Here is a 21,133-nt window from a genome sequence, read left to right as displayed (position 1 = left end):
GTTGCTCAGGTTGGAGGGTGAATAGTAAATCTAATCCCTCCAAAGTCCAACATTACCCTACTGTTACTTCCATGGAATAGGAAGAGTAGACCTGACCCCTCCAAAGTCTAACATTTTTCCTTCTGTTACTTACGAAGGAGTGGGAATAGTCAATCTGAACCTTTCCAAGTCCAACACTTTTCCTACTGTTAAGGCTGGAATGAGTATAGTGTATTTGACCCCCCCAAAGTGCAACACGTACCAAACGGTGTATGTGGTTGTGGAAATAGTAAACCAGACCTATCAAAAGTCTAGTAATTTCCCTACTTTTGTTTAGGTTGGGATGGGTATAATAAATCTGACCCCTGCAAAGTACAACAATTTTCCTACCGTTTCGTACTTTTAAGTGAAGGGGTTAGTAAATGTGGCCCTTAATTTTTTAATGTCAATCTTTGATTTTGAATGTAAGATTTATGTAATTTAATTTGAACAATTATATTTAGTAATTTCATGAATGTATGTTAAGTAATATTTTGATTTTTTTTAAACAAATCATAATTTATGTGCATTTTTAATATTGGATATATAGTTTGTTTCTTAATTTAATATTAATGTTTATTTGAGAATTGTATTAATTATGTTCATTTTTTTACATTTAACTTGATGTATTTTAATTACCTTACCTCCTGTTTATAAGTTGTAAAATTGCAATTTGGAAAGGTAAGTTTTTAAAAATATATTTTATGGTTATACTTCTCAATATTTTAAAAATGCAATATATTTACCAATTTCGTGATTATATTTTGACCTCCCAAATTTGTAGAGTTGATTTTTTGTCCTTTAAATTCGAGATATGGAAAGTCAAAATGTTTGGCTTTGATATTTTTGGCTATATTTTTGTATTTCAGTATTTTTACCTCCAATATTTCGTCACACAACCACATTAAGCCAAAATGCTGCCAGACAATGCCAGGCCTATTGGCTTGCCGACGCTTTTTAGATCGGATGTTAGCCAAGACCTTTTTTCCCTTTCATTCAAATTATATGTATAATATACTTATAAGACCTTTCAGCAGACCTCTTCATCAATTGATCTGTCATTCACATTTTTCTTCCACCCTTTTGGGACAGAAAAGATCTCTGCATGGTAAGAGACCTGAACCCCTGCCCCCAGTGCCCAACAGTGTTGAATCCCTAATGTGATTTTTTTTTTTTAAATCAAAGGCAAGCACAGATCATGTCATATAGGCATGCCTCAAAAAGTGAATCACGTATATTGGCTAGCATACATTTGAAGAGGTTACTTGCATACCAACCAACTTGAACAAAAATGTCACTGTGAGGAGGAGGCAGGGCCTTGGAAGCGGGCCTCATGCCAAGAAATACCCAAGAGGCACCTTTGCCCCTCCCCACCCTCAAGCTCCCTGCTCCAAAAACAAAAACTTGCTGAGGTTGGCACCTAAATCCTGGGGTACTTTCACACCCCTTAATGGACACCAGCAGTTTAAAGCCTTGGAAAATGAGCTGGAAATCCACTATTTACAGAGGTTTTCACCTTGTCACCTTGTGGTATCGTCTCTTCACCAGGTAACCATGTGATGGGAGCGGATTTTGTGTCACAGTGGCCCGGTGCCAGTTGGCAGGTCTGTACTGGTTATTACAACTTCTAACTTTCTCTTCTGGACCCACTGCGAGCACAGCCAGACTTTGCTAGGAAAGTGCCCTTGGTTGATAAACATTGTACGCCCTCACTGCTGCTAGTGAAAAAAATGCAGCCGAAGCCAGCCCCTTTTGTGCTCACACGTCAGCCCCTGGCTGACTACAGAGAAGTGACTGGTTACTGAAAAAACATCTGAGCACCTGTCCCAACTCACCTGAATCACCCACAGCTTAGCTAAACCATGTCAGATGGTGCCAAACTGCCGGTTGAGGGGTTGTTAGTGTGTGGCTGGACATGGTATAGTGCTGATTGAGTGCTAAAAACTGCACCTGCAGTAAGCTAAAAAGTATTAAAAGTAGGGGTGGGCGGAATTTGCGAAATCCACTTCCGCAAATTATCGCGAAAATGTTTAAAATTATCGCAAACAAGCGGAAATATCGCGAAGATGCGGAAGTTGTTTTCCAGCATGTTCGCGAGATTTTCTGCATGGTTGCGGGTCGCCAACTTACCCATGTGGTTGCTCGCGGCCCTCTTGTTTTGAGTTGTCTCGCGGTGCATAAATCGCGAGAAGAAAGACGTGATCGCGCGACGCATGACGTCACTGCAGGCGCGAACTGTCGCAAAGCGCAAATGGCTAAAAACAATTCAACAGCTCATGGAGAAGGCGACCGGATCAAGAAAACTTGTGGCGAACGCAGGGATTCAGGTAAGGTGATCGCACGCGCGAATGTATTTTACAGCGCGAGCAAGGAACAAAATTATCGCCAAGCTGCGGAAAGCGGAAATTGACATTTTCGCGCTCTCCGCGGAACACGGAAATGTCAAATTATCGCAATTTCCGCAAACTGAACGAAATTTTCGCCCAGGCCTAATTAAAAGCACCTCAGGTTGTATTACTGAAGTCAAGTGAGAAGGGCGCTTCCGTCTCTAGGACCTTAATGCAGACAGCTGTGCGACCCTCTTAAGATTGGCACCTTGGGCCAAGCTCCCCATGTAAATGCTGCCCCTCTCAGACGTTCTTTGCAGACGAAGTTGCTCCAATAACTTATTAGTATGTTTTAACTGGTGTAGGCCGAAGTCCTGTACTAACAACTTTCACAGGGACCGTCCTCCATTTCAGTGAATAATCCTGAATCTGCACCACTTTATGCACAAGGGTGGTTGCACATTTGTTAGAGAAGAAAATGGCTATGCACTTCACAGAATCCTAAAACAGATTCGCTCCAAACAGTGAAATATATAAGCTCTACTCCTAGGGGTTTTAAAGTCTCCTATGCTTGAAAAACAAATTGGGATAAATAAGCGGGTTACTTAAGAAAAACGATACTATAATATCTGCATTTCAACATAGCAACTTCATAATGCAATACCCATGAGATCTGCAGAATGAGGTAACAGACTGTAGCAATACTGTATAAATAAGCTCTGTACCAGTTCAAGTTCTGTTACTAAAGCCTAAAACAGGTCCAGTTCACCACAGCAATCAAGATCTTGCCTACTGTGCAACACAGTCTGCAACATCAAAAGAGGCCAGTCTGCAATTAAAGGCCCACAATACTCTATACAGGTCTAAACAGTTTTATTAGTGTGACAACGTAGATTTTGTCAAAAAAGAAGAAGTTCAACAATAGATGTGTTTCAACCCCTAACTTTACAGCCCAGCACTACCTCAGATACCTGGGGAGTCCACTGTCAGAAAGCCAGGTGCCAGTGTGTCCCTAGCTGAGAACAAATCTCCCATATGTTGCAACAATCCTGACCAGTAATACAACTTAAAGTTAGATACTATCCACACCCCACAGGCCCTCAGACGAAACTTACTTTAACCCCTTGTGTACCCCGCCCTTTCCCCGCCCTGTGCCGGGCGTTGAATTAGCGGGCGGGGTTCATGACGAGATAGTCTCGTTATGGGCACAGCGCAACCGCGGCCCATGACGAGACCATCTCGTCATGGGCACTCAAGGGGTTAAAGCCTGCCACTCCCTAGCATATTGCAAGATTAAACTAGAACACATGGAATCCAATTTTTTTGAACCACTGCATTTCGTGCTCCAAAGGTATGGTTCTGGACAAATATAACGCCTTCGGTAGAAAGCTAATTTTCAGTACATGGCATCGGCCAGCCAAAGTGAGATATAATCCTTTCATCTGCCTCAAATCTTGGTTAGCTATCCCCAAGATTGGATCACATTCAATTTATAGATGGGGCCAACATCCGCAGAGATTCTTTATCCCTAAATAGGTGGTGTTATCCACTCCACGATTATCCAGCCAATATTAGTGCAGACTACCAGAGTTCTCTTTATTTAAATGATACCATGAGTGTTGACTAAACTCTCCCACCCTTCTTTTATTTCCACCAGGGCAATCTGTGGGTCAGGTGTTGGCATTATGTCATCCATGTACGCTAGAAATATTCACGCTCATTGGCTTGATCAACTGATTTACAAGTTGATTTATTAGGAGGTCAATAGAACGGGCAAAAAATGGCAGGAACAGGGTTAACCCTGCTTCGTACCACACAATCTGGATCACATCCGAATCCAGGCCCATGATTGGATATTGTGCAAAAGGGTGATCTAACACTTTTAAAGCTTTTATTAGGCCCGACTAAAACCACTTACAACTAAGTACTCCCCAAAAGATACCCAGAGACACTGTCGAATAACTTCTAGGCATCAAGGAGGATCATAGCCAAAGGGTTACCTGTAGACTGCTATATTGAATAATGTGATAGCCTGTCTCACACGTTCTGAGGTCCTGCACCCAGGGATAAATCCATGCTTCCAGGCTGATACTACCTTGGCTATGAGCCTCCCCCATTTAGTGGCAAAAATCTTTGACTATAATTGTGCTCCAGAGTTCATCAGGGATATATGTGCATGACCCTGGTTTATTTATAGGGTTTCCCTTTTTGAAAACTACAATATTAGTAATTCCCCACCCCCCCCTCCCCTTAAGAAATCGGTGGAATCCCATCCTGCTGGGCCCAAGAAGCAGGCTAATAAATCCTTAGCTAGCTCTAAATAAAATGTCAAAAAAATATAAGGGTATCTGCCGCCTTATCCGAGGCCAATGTCTTAAGGCATTGCCAACTTCCTCCAGTGTTCTATCAGAGTCTAATGCTTCCACCTCCCCTGGATCTAAAACACTAACTCTAGAAGATCCCCCAACTAGTTTATCGCATCAGGGAATCTCATTACAACAAAATAGATCGTACTCTGAAACTAGTCTCCTTAAACACCATTAAAGAGCAGGTCAATGAAAGTGAGAACAACCACAAAAAAAAAAAAAAAACTAGAACACATCAATGCCAAAAATGCCCCAAATGACAGTCTATATTTCTCTTGTTCCCAATTGCATCAGACGTCTCAAGGCCCATTTATTGATTCAGGGTAATAGCTATAGATCAAAATAAAGCCAGATGCCTACACATTTTTGCCCTCCAAGAATTGGCCTTAATTTCTGACGTGAACACCCGTGTCTAATTGTTCCATATAATCTTGAGTTTTGCCAGGTTGATCAAAAATTCCTGTATGCCCTTGTCCTGAAAAGGCCCAATTAATTGTCTGAGCCACCATCTCTGATCCACAGTCCCATGACAAGTCAGGCCAAACAAAGGTCGACGTGCCTTTCCAAAGATTGCTAGCCTAAACAGGAAATTGCCAAACTTATACCAGCACTGCTCTGGATTTCCCCAGATCTCAGCCTCGCTCAGTACCATTGGGATTCTGTGTGCTCTTTGGAACTCATGAGGCCAATGCCAGCCCTAAAGCTCAGGAAGGGCACTCTGAAGGAAAAAAGAAAAATAAATTTGGAATGCTCTTGCATCTTTTCCTTTTGGGACCTCAGACTGATTGTTTCTTCTTTGGCAATTTTAGTGGTCTTCCAGCTTCCATTGTATATCTACTAACTGATCTTTGTGAGACTCAGTGAGCCCCTTGGCGACCACAATATCAGTTTCCCAAGTTGTGGCCCTCCGTTTCAGATTAGCCACCCTTTCATCAATTGTGTTTCGGGTAGCTACCCAGGCTTTCGGCTATCAGCACGTGTCTCATCCTTATGCGACATAATAGTCTGATGGAGTCAGTGGGTTGGTTTTCAAGAGGCCCTGAGAACCCCCTGTATCTTCTACTACATGTGCGGTTACATTTGAATAATCCCAATTTAACTATGCTCAAGCCCCCGTTTGCCCCTTGCTCCTTCTGCGAGGCTTATGTGATATCAGTGGGATATTGCTCACACGGGTATCACTGGATCTGCTCACAATGCTACCCTTTGAGTCAGACGCAATTCGAGTCCTCTTCAGATCACTCTGTTCCATCTGATAGTGAAAAAACATACTCTGCTGCATCTGGGTCCCAGCCACCAGTTTTGGAGCACACCTCACTTTTGCTTTGCGGTTTGGAATCGCTATTAGTTTAATTTGGCTCTGGGTGGGTTATAGCGAACATGTAGCTGGGCAACAGTTGTTCACTACCATGCTCACCATTCTCCAGGATTTCTGCCCAGCTTCCTGCAGTTGACAGTCCCAGAGCACCATCTCCTATATGCTGGCCCTCCGGATCATTAAGTGGAGCAGTATTATCGGACATTATAGGGACAACAATTCGAGTTACTTAGAAGTCTGAAGTAATCTGTCCCACTGTGAGCTTTTGCTGTGCTGGTACCGGTCGGCTCACTGGATGCAGGTTTCGCCTTGGGCCCCTCTTGACCAGGTACAGGAAGAGGTGTAGTCTTCTTAAGCTCGGTCAACCACCTAACTTCCCCTGGAGGCCTCAGATCAGCAATTCATGGGCCAGATAATTGGGGGGGGGGGGGGGGGGGGGGGGTCGGTGGGCAGAGTAGAGTCTGCTTTACTTCATTTTCTGGTACTTCCATTTTCGAGCCAGTCTGCCCCCGACGGCTGCTCTGCCTCGCTGAGGCTGAAGTGTTCACTCCGGACTCCGAGGCTGTGCACCCACCATGCCTATCGGCGCCCTAGTTTTCACATCACCAATGCTCCTGCCAACCGATTTGGTAGCATCTCGTGGCATGCGGTGGGGTTGTCCAAAATATGCAGAGATGTGCGTGATTATATACTCCCATTTTCGAAGGAGCTGCTTTGGAACTGCAGCGCGCTCAGGCTTCCACTCGTTGCTACGGCCCAGCCAGTCTAGTGCAAGCTGGCTGGCGCACCAGGGAGCATACGCCATATCCTCAGTCATAACTGAATAAGACACATCGAACCTAGCTATGATAAAAAAGTTACATTCAAAATCATTGGAGCAGATTGAGGATTTGGAGCCGGGTTAAAAAAAAATGGAATGAAAACATAATAGCTACACTCCGTCATGGTACTCCCACATATTTAAGTTTCATGATGGGACCTGTAAGCAGTGGGGAAAAACAGGGCTTGTCTGGTTGAAGGATTATATTGTAATGAACAATTATGCTCTTTTGCTGATCTGCGGCAAGATTTTGGATTAACCACTAAATCATTTACATTTATACAGATTAGAGTAAATTTAATCAAACTGGGGCATGAACATCTTTCAGTTAAACGAGTCCCATCCTGGATTCAATTATGCACCAGGGTGGTAGGATCAGGCAAATCTATGCAGCGCCAAATGATATGGCAGCGAATGACCTCGGTTCCCAGGAAGCTAGATGGGGAAAGCTGGGGATTAGGGATGTAGCTAGTCGGGCATCAATTGAGGTGGGGACGACACATTAACTGCAAGCCTGAAAACTCCGCATTTCAAAATGATATTTAATTTATATTATACACCTTCCAAATTATGCAGCTGGGGCAAAAGGGTAGATGATAAATGTCCCCGATGTGGGGGGTGCCCGCTAACATGGTACATATGTTCTACAACTGTATGAAGTTGTAGGCACTTAGAGGGCATTGAGGATTTGTGGAATAAGATTTTTTAGAACAAAGCTGCATATCAGTTCATCATTGATGCTATTGGAGCTTGATCCACCTCTGTCAGGGGACATGGGGCAGATTTATTTTAAGCTGGTCTCCATGTGGTTGTGAGTCTCCTGCTAGCCATAGCTTGGAAATATAGTGGACCACCAACGGTACAGTGTTTTGTTTGACTGCTGAGCATGCTCAACTTGTAGAGAACCTTATATAACTGTAAGGGAAGGGGTGCTGGGAAGCAGGGGGTGCAGATTTGGTCACCTATGACAGCATGGATCAAAGACAGCTTCGACTGAAGTGACTGGCTTGCCCCTGAATTATAGCCGATTTCATATTCAGACTATGCTAGACCCTAGAATCATTTTTCATTCATTTCAGGTTTCCATTATAATCTAATGTTTTATGGGAATAACAGGTTCACCCTTCATTTTCCATATTTGGGAGGGTAGAATCGTTCTAAGTATTATAATCCATCCCATCAGTCCTACACACCGTGTGACACCACCTACCCCCTCCTCATGCACAAGGTGCTTTGATTTAGGGGTGTTGGAGCGTCTGCAGTGGCATTGTGTGTGATAGGGGGGGGGGGGGGGGAACTATGTAATATACAGGTTGGGAACCAAGTGGCCTTGCTCACTTTGCCACTGGAATCAAGCTAGCCAGGCAGATTAAGGGTGTTACCCAAAAAACGGTCCCAGAATACTTGTTTCTGGTTCAGGGAAGACCTGGCTTGGCAGTTCGGGCTGGACTGTTCCCATGAGGCACAGGGTCAAGACTGATTTGCATATGGCTGGGTCTGAACTGAGGTGGAGAAGTGAGCTGAAGAATGATAGATTCAACCCAAATCTGTGAATGGGGGTGAGTGTCTGAAAAGTTTCAGCGCTCCACCCATCATCTCCTTGTGTTTGCCTTGTTGGAAGTATATAAACAAAGGGCAATAGTATTTAACTTTGTGAATTCTGGCTGTATATGGTACATCAATTATGCATATAATTTATTGTAGGGTGGTGGCCTGATTGAATAGATATAAAATAAATAATTTTTGGGGTTACTCTGTAGTCCATTGGGGGCTAATTTGACAAGTTTGATTTCTCTTAATTTAACATGAACTCTTTATTGTATTCATGTTTTTCATGTTATGCTCCTTTTCCAATAATAAAATTCTATTTAAGGAAAAAAAGAGGTCTGTTTCAGGAACACATATCTGCTGATGGCTCAATCCAAGGAAAGCACTTTTAATGCATTATTCCAAATACAAATAATTTTAAAAGGTTCTTCGGTTACAGATTGAGCACAGAAAATGTCTCAGACCTCGAACAAACTACAGACATGTGACCTTACCAACACCGATTACCAGCTCTCGAGATTGTTCAATAAGGCCTCCATGCTCTATGTGGTTCTCAATCCATTTTTATCTTTGGCAGGTAGAGTAAAAATATTTGTCTACCTCCCCGGCTAATTGCATTGATCCTTTACACAGCTAATCTACATTACTTGACCGGTATGTTACAACCAAAAGATGTGCCACGAAGTAGCTTGAGCAAGTGTCATTTGGGGATGAAGACACAGCCACCCACTGGGACACAATCAATTTTATCCTACCCTTCAAATATGGTAGAGAAACTTCCCAGTGAATAGAAAAAGAATTAAGTGGGTGGAAGAGAGAAGCTCAGTGTCTTATGTGTCCATTTCTTCTACTTTCGGTGATGGAGCACTCATATAGGCCCAAAATCGTAGTTCCCTAGCTTGCAGTTGTGAGCTTTAAGCCTTATGTATCCTTCACATTGGAGCAAGGAGGTTCATGCCACAGCTGATAATGCTTGCTTCGGGAGTGTGTGCTGTGACCTCTGTGGTAACAGGTGTTCAGGTTAGTCCATCCATGCCTTCACATGAAGGATGCGTGAAATGGTCATTGCTCTTTTCAATTCAATGTCCAATGAACATTGACTCATTTACCAACTTGTTCATTTGCAACCACTCCAATGAAAATCCCAGCAGGACAGTTCAGACTGACAAACCACAACCCACGGAGTTTCTCTTTTTTCACTGAATTATACAGGCACGCAGAGAGAACAAGAATTGGCAAAGCATCCTTCCCAGATGGCTGTCATGCATGTGTGGTGGTCAACTTGGAATGATTTTCAGGTCTCACCTAGACCGCATTTGCGTTGCCTTAGACATGCTGTATCTAAGATATGGGCTTGAAGAAACACCCATCTTTTTCACTGGTATCTGTTGCTGTCCTTTAGAAATTCTGGCTTTTCATTGATGAATACGCTTAATAATCCCTTCTTTTGGAATTGTGAAGCCTATCATGTGGACTGCCCCTCTTACATGTGTTATTGTTGATGTTATTTAGACTTCGGGAGAACTCTTTAGTTGGCCTTCCTCTTTGCTCCTTAACTGTTCTGTAACTAGTGCAGTGAAACTTCTGTGGCATAATTTGCTTGCAGCGGCTTTTTCTGCTGTTCCTCACCCCTCCCACAACACTGCTTCAGTGGTGTCATATCCCTTAATCTCCCTGTCCCACCACTCCTCCAAGGCCACTGCTGTTTTGCTATTTTTGTGTTACTTTACAAGCTTATATTTATATAGGGCACCTACCCATGGGCTCGAAAAAATTAAACAATTAGTCCATTATCACATGAAGTTGACCCTGACAGCAGACTTGAATTGGAATCTCCAGTCCACCAGTTGGCAGCTCACTGCTGCGCCATATCCTTTGTCTAGTCATGTTGCAGGGTGCAGTACCATGTGTGGTCAAAAGAGGTCCCAAGGGACACCACCTAGTGACAAGCTTGTGGTACTGCACCCTCAACACTGCTTGTTTTAAACGTGGAGTCGGAACTGCCATTTTCACTCCAAGGGCTTCGGCACCATTGCAGGTGTACTACATAAAAAATACATTGTAATCTAAAATCCTTTGTAAGGCTAGTCAAATTTTAAGTTACTAGTCTGAAGATGACACTTAGAACATCAGCATTTTTTTGCCTAAACCAAATGTGCCTTTATGCTAGTGCCCAGGGCCACAGGACTGTGAATGCCTCTCCTGCAGTGGTGGTGTATTCCTTCCAGACACAGGGACAAAAGGGCCTTAGGTGTGGGGCAGGGTGTTGCTTTCCTGAACAGAATGTGCTGGGGTGTTGTACTAAGCCTTACCAAGCTTTTTTGAATAGCATTGGGCTTGCCCACCCCATTCCTGACTTCTATGGTCTGCCTGCCTGGCCATTGACAAATTACACCTAGGCCTACTTGCACTTTGTAACACTAGACAGTTTGGATCCAAACCAAGGAAAGGGGTATGGTTAGACTAAGGGGCATCCCCACCTTGCTGGCACTGGGAAAGCATGTGTCACCTTCAGAACCTCTCATCGGGACACACCCGGACTTGTGGAAGATTCAGAACAAGGACAGCCCTGCTGACTGAAGGAAGAATGGACCCACTTGCTTTTAACCCAGGCTCAGAAGTAACGCCATGGGTCATCTGGCTCCTGTTTGAGCTACTGCGACACAATGAGGGCCGGACTGTCTGTACTGTCCATCGGGCGTTTCCCCGGGAGACTGGAAGAGTGGGGGCCAGTTATGTCACTGGGGGACAGTTTTGCAGTGGTGCTGCAATATTGGCCACCGGTAACAAAAGCAGCAAACCAGAATAATCCCCTCACTTTAGTTCTTCACATGCCTCCATCCCTGCACTCCCTAACTACCCTTGTACTGGCCAGCCTTGCTCACTAAGCACCGTGCAGGGGCTGGTCTGGCAAAACTGGCAGAGCCGCTTTAGGTTCCCAGTCTGACCCTAGACAAACTTCTGATGCATCCCACCACCTGCTCAGCACCAAATGGACCTGCACCTGGCCTCAGCTGGAGTAAGTTGTGATCTCCAAGAGGTGCCCCACAGATCTTAGACCCTTGGCTGGCTTCAGTGTACTCCTCCTGAAGAAAAAGTAAAGATAAAGAAATGTGGGCTCCTCACTATTATGAAGTGACCTTTGTTCCAAGAATTGACCACCAATGAAAATCACCAGTACTTGCGCTTTGTGCCGAAAGCCTGAATCCACCAGCAACGTGAATCTCCAGTGACCTGGTCTTTGCACTACAGCAGTAACTCTACGTGACTCCTGACCTGCTCCTCATGCTGACAACAAACTCCACACTGCCAACATGAACAGCACTCTTTGCACAGAGGTGAGATGGGAACTTCACCAGTACCAACATGGTTCCTCTATCCAACTCACGCTCAATTGCGGTTGGCCTCAACTATTGACTTCACCCAGTCCAGCATGACCAGTTAACAGTGTCGCTTTGTGCTATTTGGTGCTACGGTCACCTAGAACTTTAAAGACTCATCTCCAGATTTATTGGCTGGATTTTGACATTTTGGTGTCATCTATTAAAATGTTTTTTATTTTTCTAAATTGGTTTAGTATTTTTCTTGTTTTAGGTTTTCACTCTTACTGTTTAAGAGGTGCATAAATACTTTACACAGTGCCTGTGTTAAGCCAGACTGCTTTGTGCCAAGCTACCAGAGAGTTAAGCACAGATTAGAGACTATTCTGGTTCACCCTGACAAGAATTGCATTGTTTGAGTGGGGCTTCCTACCCTCTCAACTAACACCCCCATTTCTTGAAGTATTTATCCTGGATTTTCAGTTTTAGTGGGAGGCCAGATGTAAGTGTGTAAGTGTTACCAGCTCATGCACTCCAAAGCAGCAAGTACCCCCACACACCCCATATTCTCCATTGTCTCATCATAGCACTGTATGGTGGAGAACTGAGGAAGAATAGCACTATATCACCCACTGTATACACCTTAGACTACAAAGGGCAGTCATTTAACCACCATACAACAACCAGGGATCCTAGTATTTGTACTACCGGAAATTGGACATGTGGTATCACCTGGCTTTACTTAAAGTGGCAGAAACACAACATTCTCCATCACCGCACTGCCAACCTGCGGATAATGTGCTTCAGACACCTCTGCTGCTTCCTTCGTTTGCTGAATACGCCTCACAGGTGGTCTTTTGCATAAGAGCCATGGTGAATAGTGCAATTGTTCACCTGTGTGATGTGAAGCTAGCATTTCAGCATATTAAGTCTTTACATGATTGATCACCACGGTCATCCTCTTATACTTACCTTTCAAAGACTAACATGAGCACATATATAAACCTATTTGAAACCCCTAAATAAGTAACCAACACAAGCCAGACCTTAATTATCTTAATACCTGGGGTGATTAACTATTTCCCCCTTTCCCCCCCACCCCCAACCCCCCGAGTTATATATCCCCAGTTTGGTTACACCCATGGATCGCCCCTTTACATTGTCTCACAGACAACATAGGTCTAACACCTGCTATCGGGGTATGATAGGTTCTTTCATTCCCCCCCTTATGGGCACCCCCATACAGGCTTACACCTCAACCTGCTATCCGCGCGCAAGGCGGCACGCCCACCATCCACCAATAGACATGCAGGTACTCATTATGAATCTCTCAATGATGAATGTAACGCCATGATTAACATCACTGCTTGTTGTATAACCTGTATGAGGACTGTAAAATCCAAAAAAAAGCTTTACTAAAACCCTGGGGTGATGAATATACAGCACCAGCAATTTGTTGCCTTGATATTTTAGGAGGTAAAGCAGCAAAAAACTAACGCTGGAAAGAAAAATAAAATGTTCCATATGGCAGAGAGAACATACCTTTAACCAGGGTTCCTTTGTTCTTTGCATCTACTGTAACCCATTTGATGCTTTCAGCATTAAGGTCCATCCAGAATATTTTCTGCTCAGTTATATCGTAGTCAATAGAAAAGATCTGGCTCTTCTCGGTGGACATTACTATGTCCTCCTTCAAGCTCCGTAATCCGACAAGAATCAAATCAAACTGGATGGCTACCAGCAGCAGTGGTTCAGAGCCTGTGGGTCAAAGAAAGACAAATGTTCTCCAGCTCATTAAAATCAAAACTCAACCGAGAACTTTACTAATAACCTACTAATTGCTGGAAATGTATTAAGCCAAGCACTCAGTCAGTCAGAATATCTTTATTCGACTTATTACAAGTCATACAAAGAACAAAAAAATTACTTTGCAATGCAATGCCTACTATACATCTATTTACATTTCCCACACAAAAAACCTAATAAACAAACAGAAGAAAAATTTTAGACATGGATAAAATATTTCTATACAAATCTATCACGTAAACATGCTCAAACAACAAGAGAAGTTTTAAAGTAAGCTATGGCTAACAGGTTTCGCCCGCATTGCGGCTACCAGAAAGTTTGCCATACAAAAAGTAACATGTATGTTAGGTAGTAGTTGTAGAAAGAGCAGGGCTGGTCTTACTTGGACAAAACCAGCTTTTTTCAAAATAGGCAACAAATATTTCTTTCTCTGCTCATGGTATATACTACAAAACATAACAAAGTGCAGAGTATCCTGCGCCGAAAAATTGTCGCAGCAGCACGGTGGGGCCTGCTCAGGCTTCTGCCAGGTCTTAAATGAACCTAGATAAAAATGTATCAAATTAAATCGGAACTTTGATAATAAAAACCTGTGATATGGGAATGTGACAAAGTTAAAGTAGGGGGCGAGTGAGGGTGTACAAACCAGGAGGTTATGTGCCCTTACTGCGGGTTTCAACACTTCGAGATCCTCCCTCCGTGCTCATTTCAGGAATATGGATGCAATCTCCAGGCCCAAATTCCAGCTATGTTGAATTACACTTCCATATATAGTCTATGTAAAGTGATTTCACAAAGGTGCTTCATACCTAAGTTTATTAGTAGCTATAACAGTAATATACACCTGCTTCGTTACTCTGTGTACACTGGGTTGGGGTTGTCATGATCGACAGGAAGGAAACAAATGTATGATGACCCATTATTCTGGAGAGATTACAGTTTCTGTATAGATGCATTACATTGTATCCACTCAGCACAATGTATCTTTCACAATGTCAGGGTGACAAATACTTAAAAATGTATGTGGCAGAATATGGCATAAGGATAAGGAATAGAGGTGAAGAGAGGAGCAGATAGGGTGGTTAGCTACAGCATGGCTCCTAAGCCACTGGAGACATTACCCAAAAGTGCATGCCTAGGATTTCTAAAACCCCAAAATGATACCTATATCAACAAAAGCAAACTGTCTTCTCTGGAACCCATTTTGTCAGTCACAACAAAAAAGGGAAAAATCCCAGATGGAAGAAGGCAAGGGCTGCTCTGCCAGATCCAACCACACAAAGAGAGAAGGCCATCTTCAACAAACCAAAAGGCCTAATACCACATCCTGCACACTAGAACTCACACTTGCACCACCAAACCCGACTAGCATGTCAATAAGCAATAAGAATTGCAGCTTCAGTAGAACCACGCGTTACTCTTTCAAAGAAGTTCCAGCTGCAACCCTTGCAGGTAAGAGTGGTGGGGCCAGGTTGGGGATGGGTGATTTTGACAGACTAGGGAAAATAAATTAAATTTTCCCTCGTGGTAGTCTGACCACCTCCCCTCCCCCCCCCTGCACCCCCCAAAGCTTGGCCCCACTACTTTTATCTGTACGGGCCGCACCTGAGAAGGTACCCGATCACCTTTTGATACTCCAAGCCAGCTGTGGCGCAATTGCGTTTTCTTCAAAGATTGTCACCTTGTGCGATCTTAGGCAGGTAGAAAGCAAACTCTCCATGGCAGCCAGGACCACTGGAGGAGAGTTGGAGGCGGCGCAGTGGACTGTTCATGTGAAGCAAACTGAGTTGATAAAACCTTACAAGGTAAGCCTCTATCCACAAAACACTACATACCACAAGAACTTAATGAAGGTGTAGCACAGCCCACCAGCTACATTTAATTTTCACTTAGGGGCTTTGGTCTAACTAGGGACCTTGTAAGGGGAAAATATATACAGAGCATAAGCCCATTAATGACTGCCAGTTTCTACTGGAAATAAAAGAACAAGGCCAACAAATATAATGCATATACAGGCCTGCACCTTCCAAAGTGATCCAAAAATATGAGCACCGGAAGAAAACAGGTCACTACAACAACCTCATCCTTGACATTTAGATTGCCATTCACACACCCACATACTGCTAACCATATTGTTAAAATGTTGATGTATACTAAAAAGGATGATGCAAGTGATGGCAATGTCTTGTAATGACTCTTGAGGGGAATGTGGAATTGTTTGCATAGGATTGAACAGACCAATACTGACTGCACTGTTCCGGATACCTGATGTATGAAAACTAAAAATCTGTTTACAAAGGAAAAAAGTGATCGCTATGTCAAGATATGCAATAATGCATATGACTGATCAATGGGGTTGCACCCAAAAGGTCCTTATAGATCTGCAGAGAATGAATAAACCAAACACCACAGCTTTACAGCAGCAGAGAATGGCAAAGTGATACAGAGTGGGCAGTGGTCAACCTAAAATGGGAGCCATGAAAATATAGACATGTAAACAGTGATGGCCAAGAGAGTGGACAAGGTGGTAACAGGGAGGGTCATTAGAGAGGGAAAGAGAAAAAGTTGGCGCTATGGAAGATAAAGGTAGAAATACAGCATGGGAAGAGACGGCAGGGTTTAGCGAATGTAGTGAGGAAAAGAAAGTCCGGTGGAATGACAAGGTACAGCTCCTGAAGGTAAAATGTTGTAACACCCAGCAGTGGTTTCAGCCAGCAAATAATCATTCACACAGACTGCGATTAAGTTAAGGCGGACCACCCATTAGAGCCATATCAGAAATTTGTGGGTGAAAGGAGTTTAAGGAAACCGAATGAAGGAAAGGAGGTGAAATAGAGCGGAAATAGTGATATACATACGTTTGGGATTTTGTAAAGCGCATGGCTACCCTGCTCTGGTGGGCGCTGAGCTGTATAACTGTGCATGGTAACGGGTTAATGAGGGAACAACCAGGTTGAGTTATTTTTATTTTTTAAAGTGAGTTCATCTTCCAGTAATCTTATACCGAGTGGGAGACCATTCCATTACTTTGGCACCAGGTGTGCGAATGATCTTCCACCCCATCTCACTCTTGATTCTAGTAGTGCTAGGAAGGTGTTGAGATGAGTTTAGGAGTCTGGCTGGGGCATAAGAGACCGGATTATATAAAAGGGCAAATTAATTTGAAAGCAATGAACAAGAGGCTGGAGGGAGAAAAGATGCAAAAGTGTGAGGAAAAAACTGAGAAGCAGCGCCAACTGTCATTCTGCCGCACCAACTGTGGAAATTGATCACACAGAGGGGAGTGATGGGGACAGTGCAACAAAGTAAAGCAAGTCTCAAAGTTTCCCCACATAACAGACAACTGCTACACTTCAAACCTGATGGGGATTGGAAATGTTAATACTGAAAAGTCGTGGAGATGTTCAACGTACACCTGCATCACAGTATACAGAACTCCACATGCAGCCTTACAGGTCGGTAGGCCCGCGATTACAGCGTTAATCTCATCCAATGTAAGGAGCGCTGCCAGGATTAGTGTGTCGGGCCTTCAAGCCATGGTAAGGCAAGGTGGTTAAAGTAAGGGAGTTGGTCAGGTGTTTGAGAGCGTGAAGCGTAGGACAGTGTAGGATTTCACAAATCCTGCTAAAATGCCCTCGGCCTAATATTTGGACTGCTTGATCTTCTCGTAGTTCAGTGATCGTTGGGCTTGTACGGCGACCATGCAAAAGTGCTGGCAACATCCTGCCTGGTCAGTCTGCCTCGCAGTATGCCCAAGCGCAAGTATATTTGCATGAAATAGTATTCGGTCCCAAGCGCTTTATGTGGGCACCATTTGGTCATGGAGCGAAGTTTGTCTGCATCGGCTATGTGCGCCTTCTGTAAGAGTGCGATGTCTGTGTGGTGTCTAAAAGGTATGCATACCTAGACAGACCACAGCAGATGCAGACACTCCACACTATTGCCAATAAAGGCTGGTCTTGCAAGGGTTGTTAACACCCCAGATGATTCAGGTCAGGAGTTTTAAGGTTGATGCTGGGTCACCTGCATTAGTTCATGTCCTGGTAACGCACTGAGGGAACTGGTCTACTGCCTGTCTGGGTTACACTCCAGGTGGAATCACCCTATGCATGCAGTGCAGTTATCTTGTTGCAGGAATTCTGCTCAGGAACAGAACTATGCTTGGGATCATAGAACATTGGCCTGTAGGGAGTGGAGTATGGCAGCTCACAGTACCACCATACTCCTGCTAGTGGGCCGACCACCGCTACACTGGTAGTCTGCCTACTGTATTATGAGTGTGGCTGTCGGACTGCCACAAGACCGCTGGCTCCGCTGGAATCAAGAATCCCACTGCGCTAGTGGTCTGGAAATGAGCAGGAATATGCAAGCGGTGCTGCTGCAGCACCTCCAAGCATACTCCAACTTTTATTTCCATCGCCAGTTTCATGGATGTGAGTCAGCCATTAACAGGGTGGCAGACATGGAAGTAAGGGGGCCCTGACCGAGCCCCCTGCATATTCTGGGCCTGGGGGTGTATGCGCTGGGGGCATGTGCCCCCCCCTGGAATTGCACCCCTGTTCCTGCTTCTCTTGTCCTTGCAGTCCAGGGTGGTCTATGCGGTTAGGAAGTCAGCCGGTTAGTGCTCCATGCAGCCCCCACCCAGTAGTGACTTGTGACTTGCTAACCACTAGCGTTTAGCTAGAGCAATTTCACCCAGTCTTTTCTATAGACTTGACTTCTCTGCACATATTAAATCTGGCTTTCCTGCAGATTTAGTTCCCTCCACTGTTGTGGAGTAGGGCTGCAAGATTATCCAACCTGTTTGTGAAGTTATTAATCTCTCCCTGTCATCTGGGTTTGTCCCTAAACAATGGAAGCATGCCATGGTTGTCACTCTGCTGAAAAAACGTTATTGGACCCGGCCAGGCCTGATTATTGACCCAGATCATTGCTGCCTCATGCAAATTAGCTGAAAACGATGTGAACAGGCAACTTTTCAGTTCTTTCGAAGGGAAAATGATCTTACAAAGATCTCAATCAGGCTTCCGTCCATCCTATAGCAGAGCCAGCTCCGTCGCTTGCTTCTGAATCTGCAAGGCAGATTGTGGATGGGGTAATACTGTAGCTTTTCTTATGCTCGACCTCAGTGCTGCATTTGAAACTATCCCATAATATTTTTAAGTAGCAGTTATGGAGTAGTGGCATTAGCAGCAATGAGCTGCTGTGGCTGGTCTCGTTTCAGCAGGAACTTACTTTTCAGGTAACACAACCCATTTCAGTCATCGATTCGCTCATTGAAGCAAGGAGTGCCCCAGGGATCGCCACAGTCAAATGCTTTTTAGGTCTCGCCTGGCTACGCAGCGTGAAAGCGCTGTCGCCAGCGAGATCTATTGTTACGGACTTGCTTTGGAAGGGAGACAGGAGATGTTCACAAGCAGGAACTGGAATTGTGAACGCGCTCATGAACGCGTACGACTGCGTTAGATTAACTCGCAGGAGAAAAACTCGTTTTTTTTCCAAAAGCTTCCATGTCAATTGCAAGAAAACCTAAAAACAAAGACTTCAAGGCGCCTTCAGTACACCCACCCTGCGCGTTCTAGCTCGCTAGAAGCATTCCGAATAGCTGCTTTTAAAAACCCTGTTCTTATCTCATCCCCCGCATGCTCCTGGTTGGGCCCTTACCTCAGTTGTTCCTCTGTTGGCAGCTGGCAGCTTCACAACCTCGACAGCCCACTCACAGCCACTTCTGCCTCTCCCTTGTCTATAGTTTTTTGGCATGGTGGTGCAGCAGTCCTCCCCTGCCAAGTCACAGTTCGTGGCTCGGCTTCTCAATCGCGTCGCATCACCATTCCCCAGCGCGCCCGGACAGCCAATGTGCACGCTCACGGCGTGTCTTCTCTGGCCATCTCAGCGCGCCCAGACAGGCAATGTGCGCGTACGGCTTGTGGCATTTGAACAGCGCGCATGGCACACGTTCACTTCCCTCCCTCACGCACAGCAGATTGAGCAGCCCAAAGAACACTTTTGTTTTACCTCCTTGCAGGAGCAGGTTGTGACGAGCGATGTCCACGCTTCTGCTTTTTAGCAAGGGATCGGTTCTTCCTGCAGGTATGAATGCAAACGTAACAGATAGCCTTGAACTTGCGATGTTGAATTGTGGCCAATGATGTGCTGCTTTGCCCTATACAGGACACTAATCACCTCCGCTGGCGTTCTACGATATGCTTCAGGCACTTCTCACAAGGGGATGTAGCGCAGGACCCGTTGCTGAACTCCAGGCCCCTGGCCTCTCAAACTATGCTCCCACCAGCTTGCGTTTGTCGGCACACTCCGATGCGGTTCACCCTCCCACCAATGGGACCAGCCAACATCACTTGAAGGGTTTGCTTTCAAGCACCCACAGTGCTCGAGGGGTTCACTTTTGCATTAAAGCACCTCGGGACACAGTTTATGGTCTGGGGAGGGTGGGCAGCCAAGCCCGGAAAGCAGCAGGCAGCGGAGGGCGTTAGGGCACGTGCTATCAGTTTTCCATCTCCCCATAAGCTCCGAATCCTTATTGCAGAGCAGAGAGCAGTAAAGATCTGAAAGAGGCGCGGGTTATGAAGTTCCTGCACCCTAAAGCCATGCTTGCTCCCCGGGGAGCGGCTGCTTTCAGAAGCGGAAATGAAGCTCTCGCCTCGGTTTGCAAACACTGCAGACAGAAGTCACGCGCCAGGTCTCTGAGTTTCCTGCGCGTGTCCGTGGCTCGGCTTCCCTCAGTGCCCCTGCTATGGCTGCCAACCTTTCCCCTCCACATCGTACGTCACTCGCTGCCTGGATGCTGACAGATTAATGTTTAAGGAAGAAGTGGTTTGCACACAAGAGCCGGGCACTTCCTACAGGGGCATAACACCTCTGCGGTGTCCCTGGCGTAGAACACTGGCAGCAGGGTGGAACACCACAACCAATTGCAGAACACAACAAGCATTTGCAATGCAATAGGTCTTGCATTTACGCAAGTTTGAGCTATTGGCATTGTAAACTACAATGCCTTTTATTTATGTTTTGTTTTTTAAAACAAATAAAATACATTGTCATTTACAATGCCAATATCTTAAACTCGCATAAATGCCAGACCTATTGCATTGCAAATGCTTGTTAATATTTATGTCGGCCTTCCAGCTTAGACACAATTTCATGTGTTAATGACACTCTGCTTAACATCACCTTGTCTCATATCAGTGACCCCGCGACTTCCTCACTACATGGGTGTCTATCAGACATTGCTTCATGGCTTGACCACAATTGTCTAAAGTTGAATATTGGAAAAATTGAGGTTCAGGTATTAGGTAAGCACCTGAACATCTGGTCCAATGCCTACGGGCCAGATAACTTTGAACATTTACCTTCTCCCAAGCACAAGGTGAAGAACCTGGGCATCTGGTTTGATGAGAACCTCTATCACTACACAAATGACTGCCCTTGCGGGAAAGTGCTTCGGGATGTTGAGATCCTTGAAAAAAGTTCTCCATCTTCTCCCAATGTCTGCCAGAACATGATAATCCAGGCTGTGCTTATATCTACTGCAATGTTCTTTACTTGGGTGTCACCCAAACATGACTGACTAGGCTTCAACAGGATCAGAAAGC

At 44.8% G+C, this 21,133-nt stretch overlaps 1 protein-coding gene across 3 annotated transcripts in view; it reads right to left on the bottom strand.

Moving 5' to 3' along the window:
* LOC146861849 (low-density lipoprotein receptor-related protein 2-like) overlaps positions 1-21,133 on the bottom strand; it is an 837,432-nt gene that overhangs the window by 301,424 nt on the left and 514,875 nt on the right. For all 3 annotated transcript variants that reach the window (XM_085641010.1, XM_085641012.1, XM_085641011.1), the window contains one exon: positions 13,260-13,475. In XM_085641010.1, the coding sequence (XP_085497136.1) occupies positions 13,260-13,475 (216 nt within the window). The remainder of the gene's footprint in view (positions 1-13,259; positions 13,476-21,133) is intronic.

The sequence above is a fragment of the Triturus cristatus genome, chromosome 2_2, assembly GCF_964204655.1.
Source record: "Triturus cristatus chromosome 2_2, aTriCri1.1, whole genome shotgun sequence".
NCBI classification, from domain to species: domain Eukaryota; kingdom Metazoa; phylum Chordata; class Amphibia; order Caudata; family Salamandridae; genus Triturus; species Triturus cristatus.
Note: the sequence above shows the minus strand (reverse complement) of the source record. Positions and strands in the feature narration are given on the sequence as shown.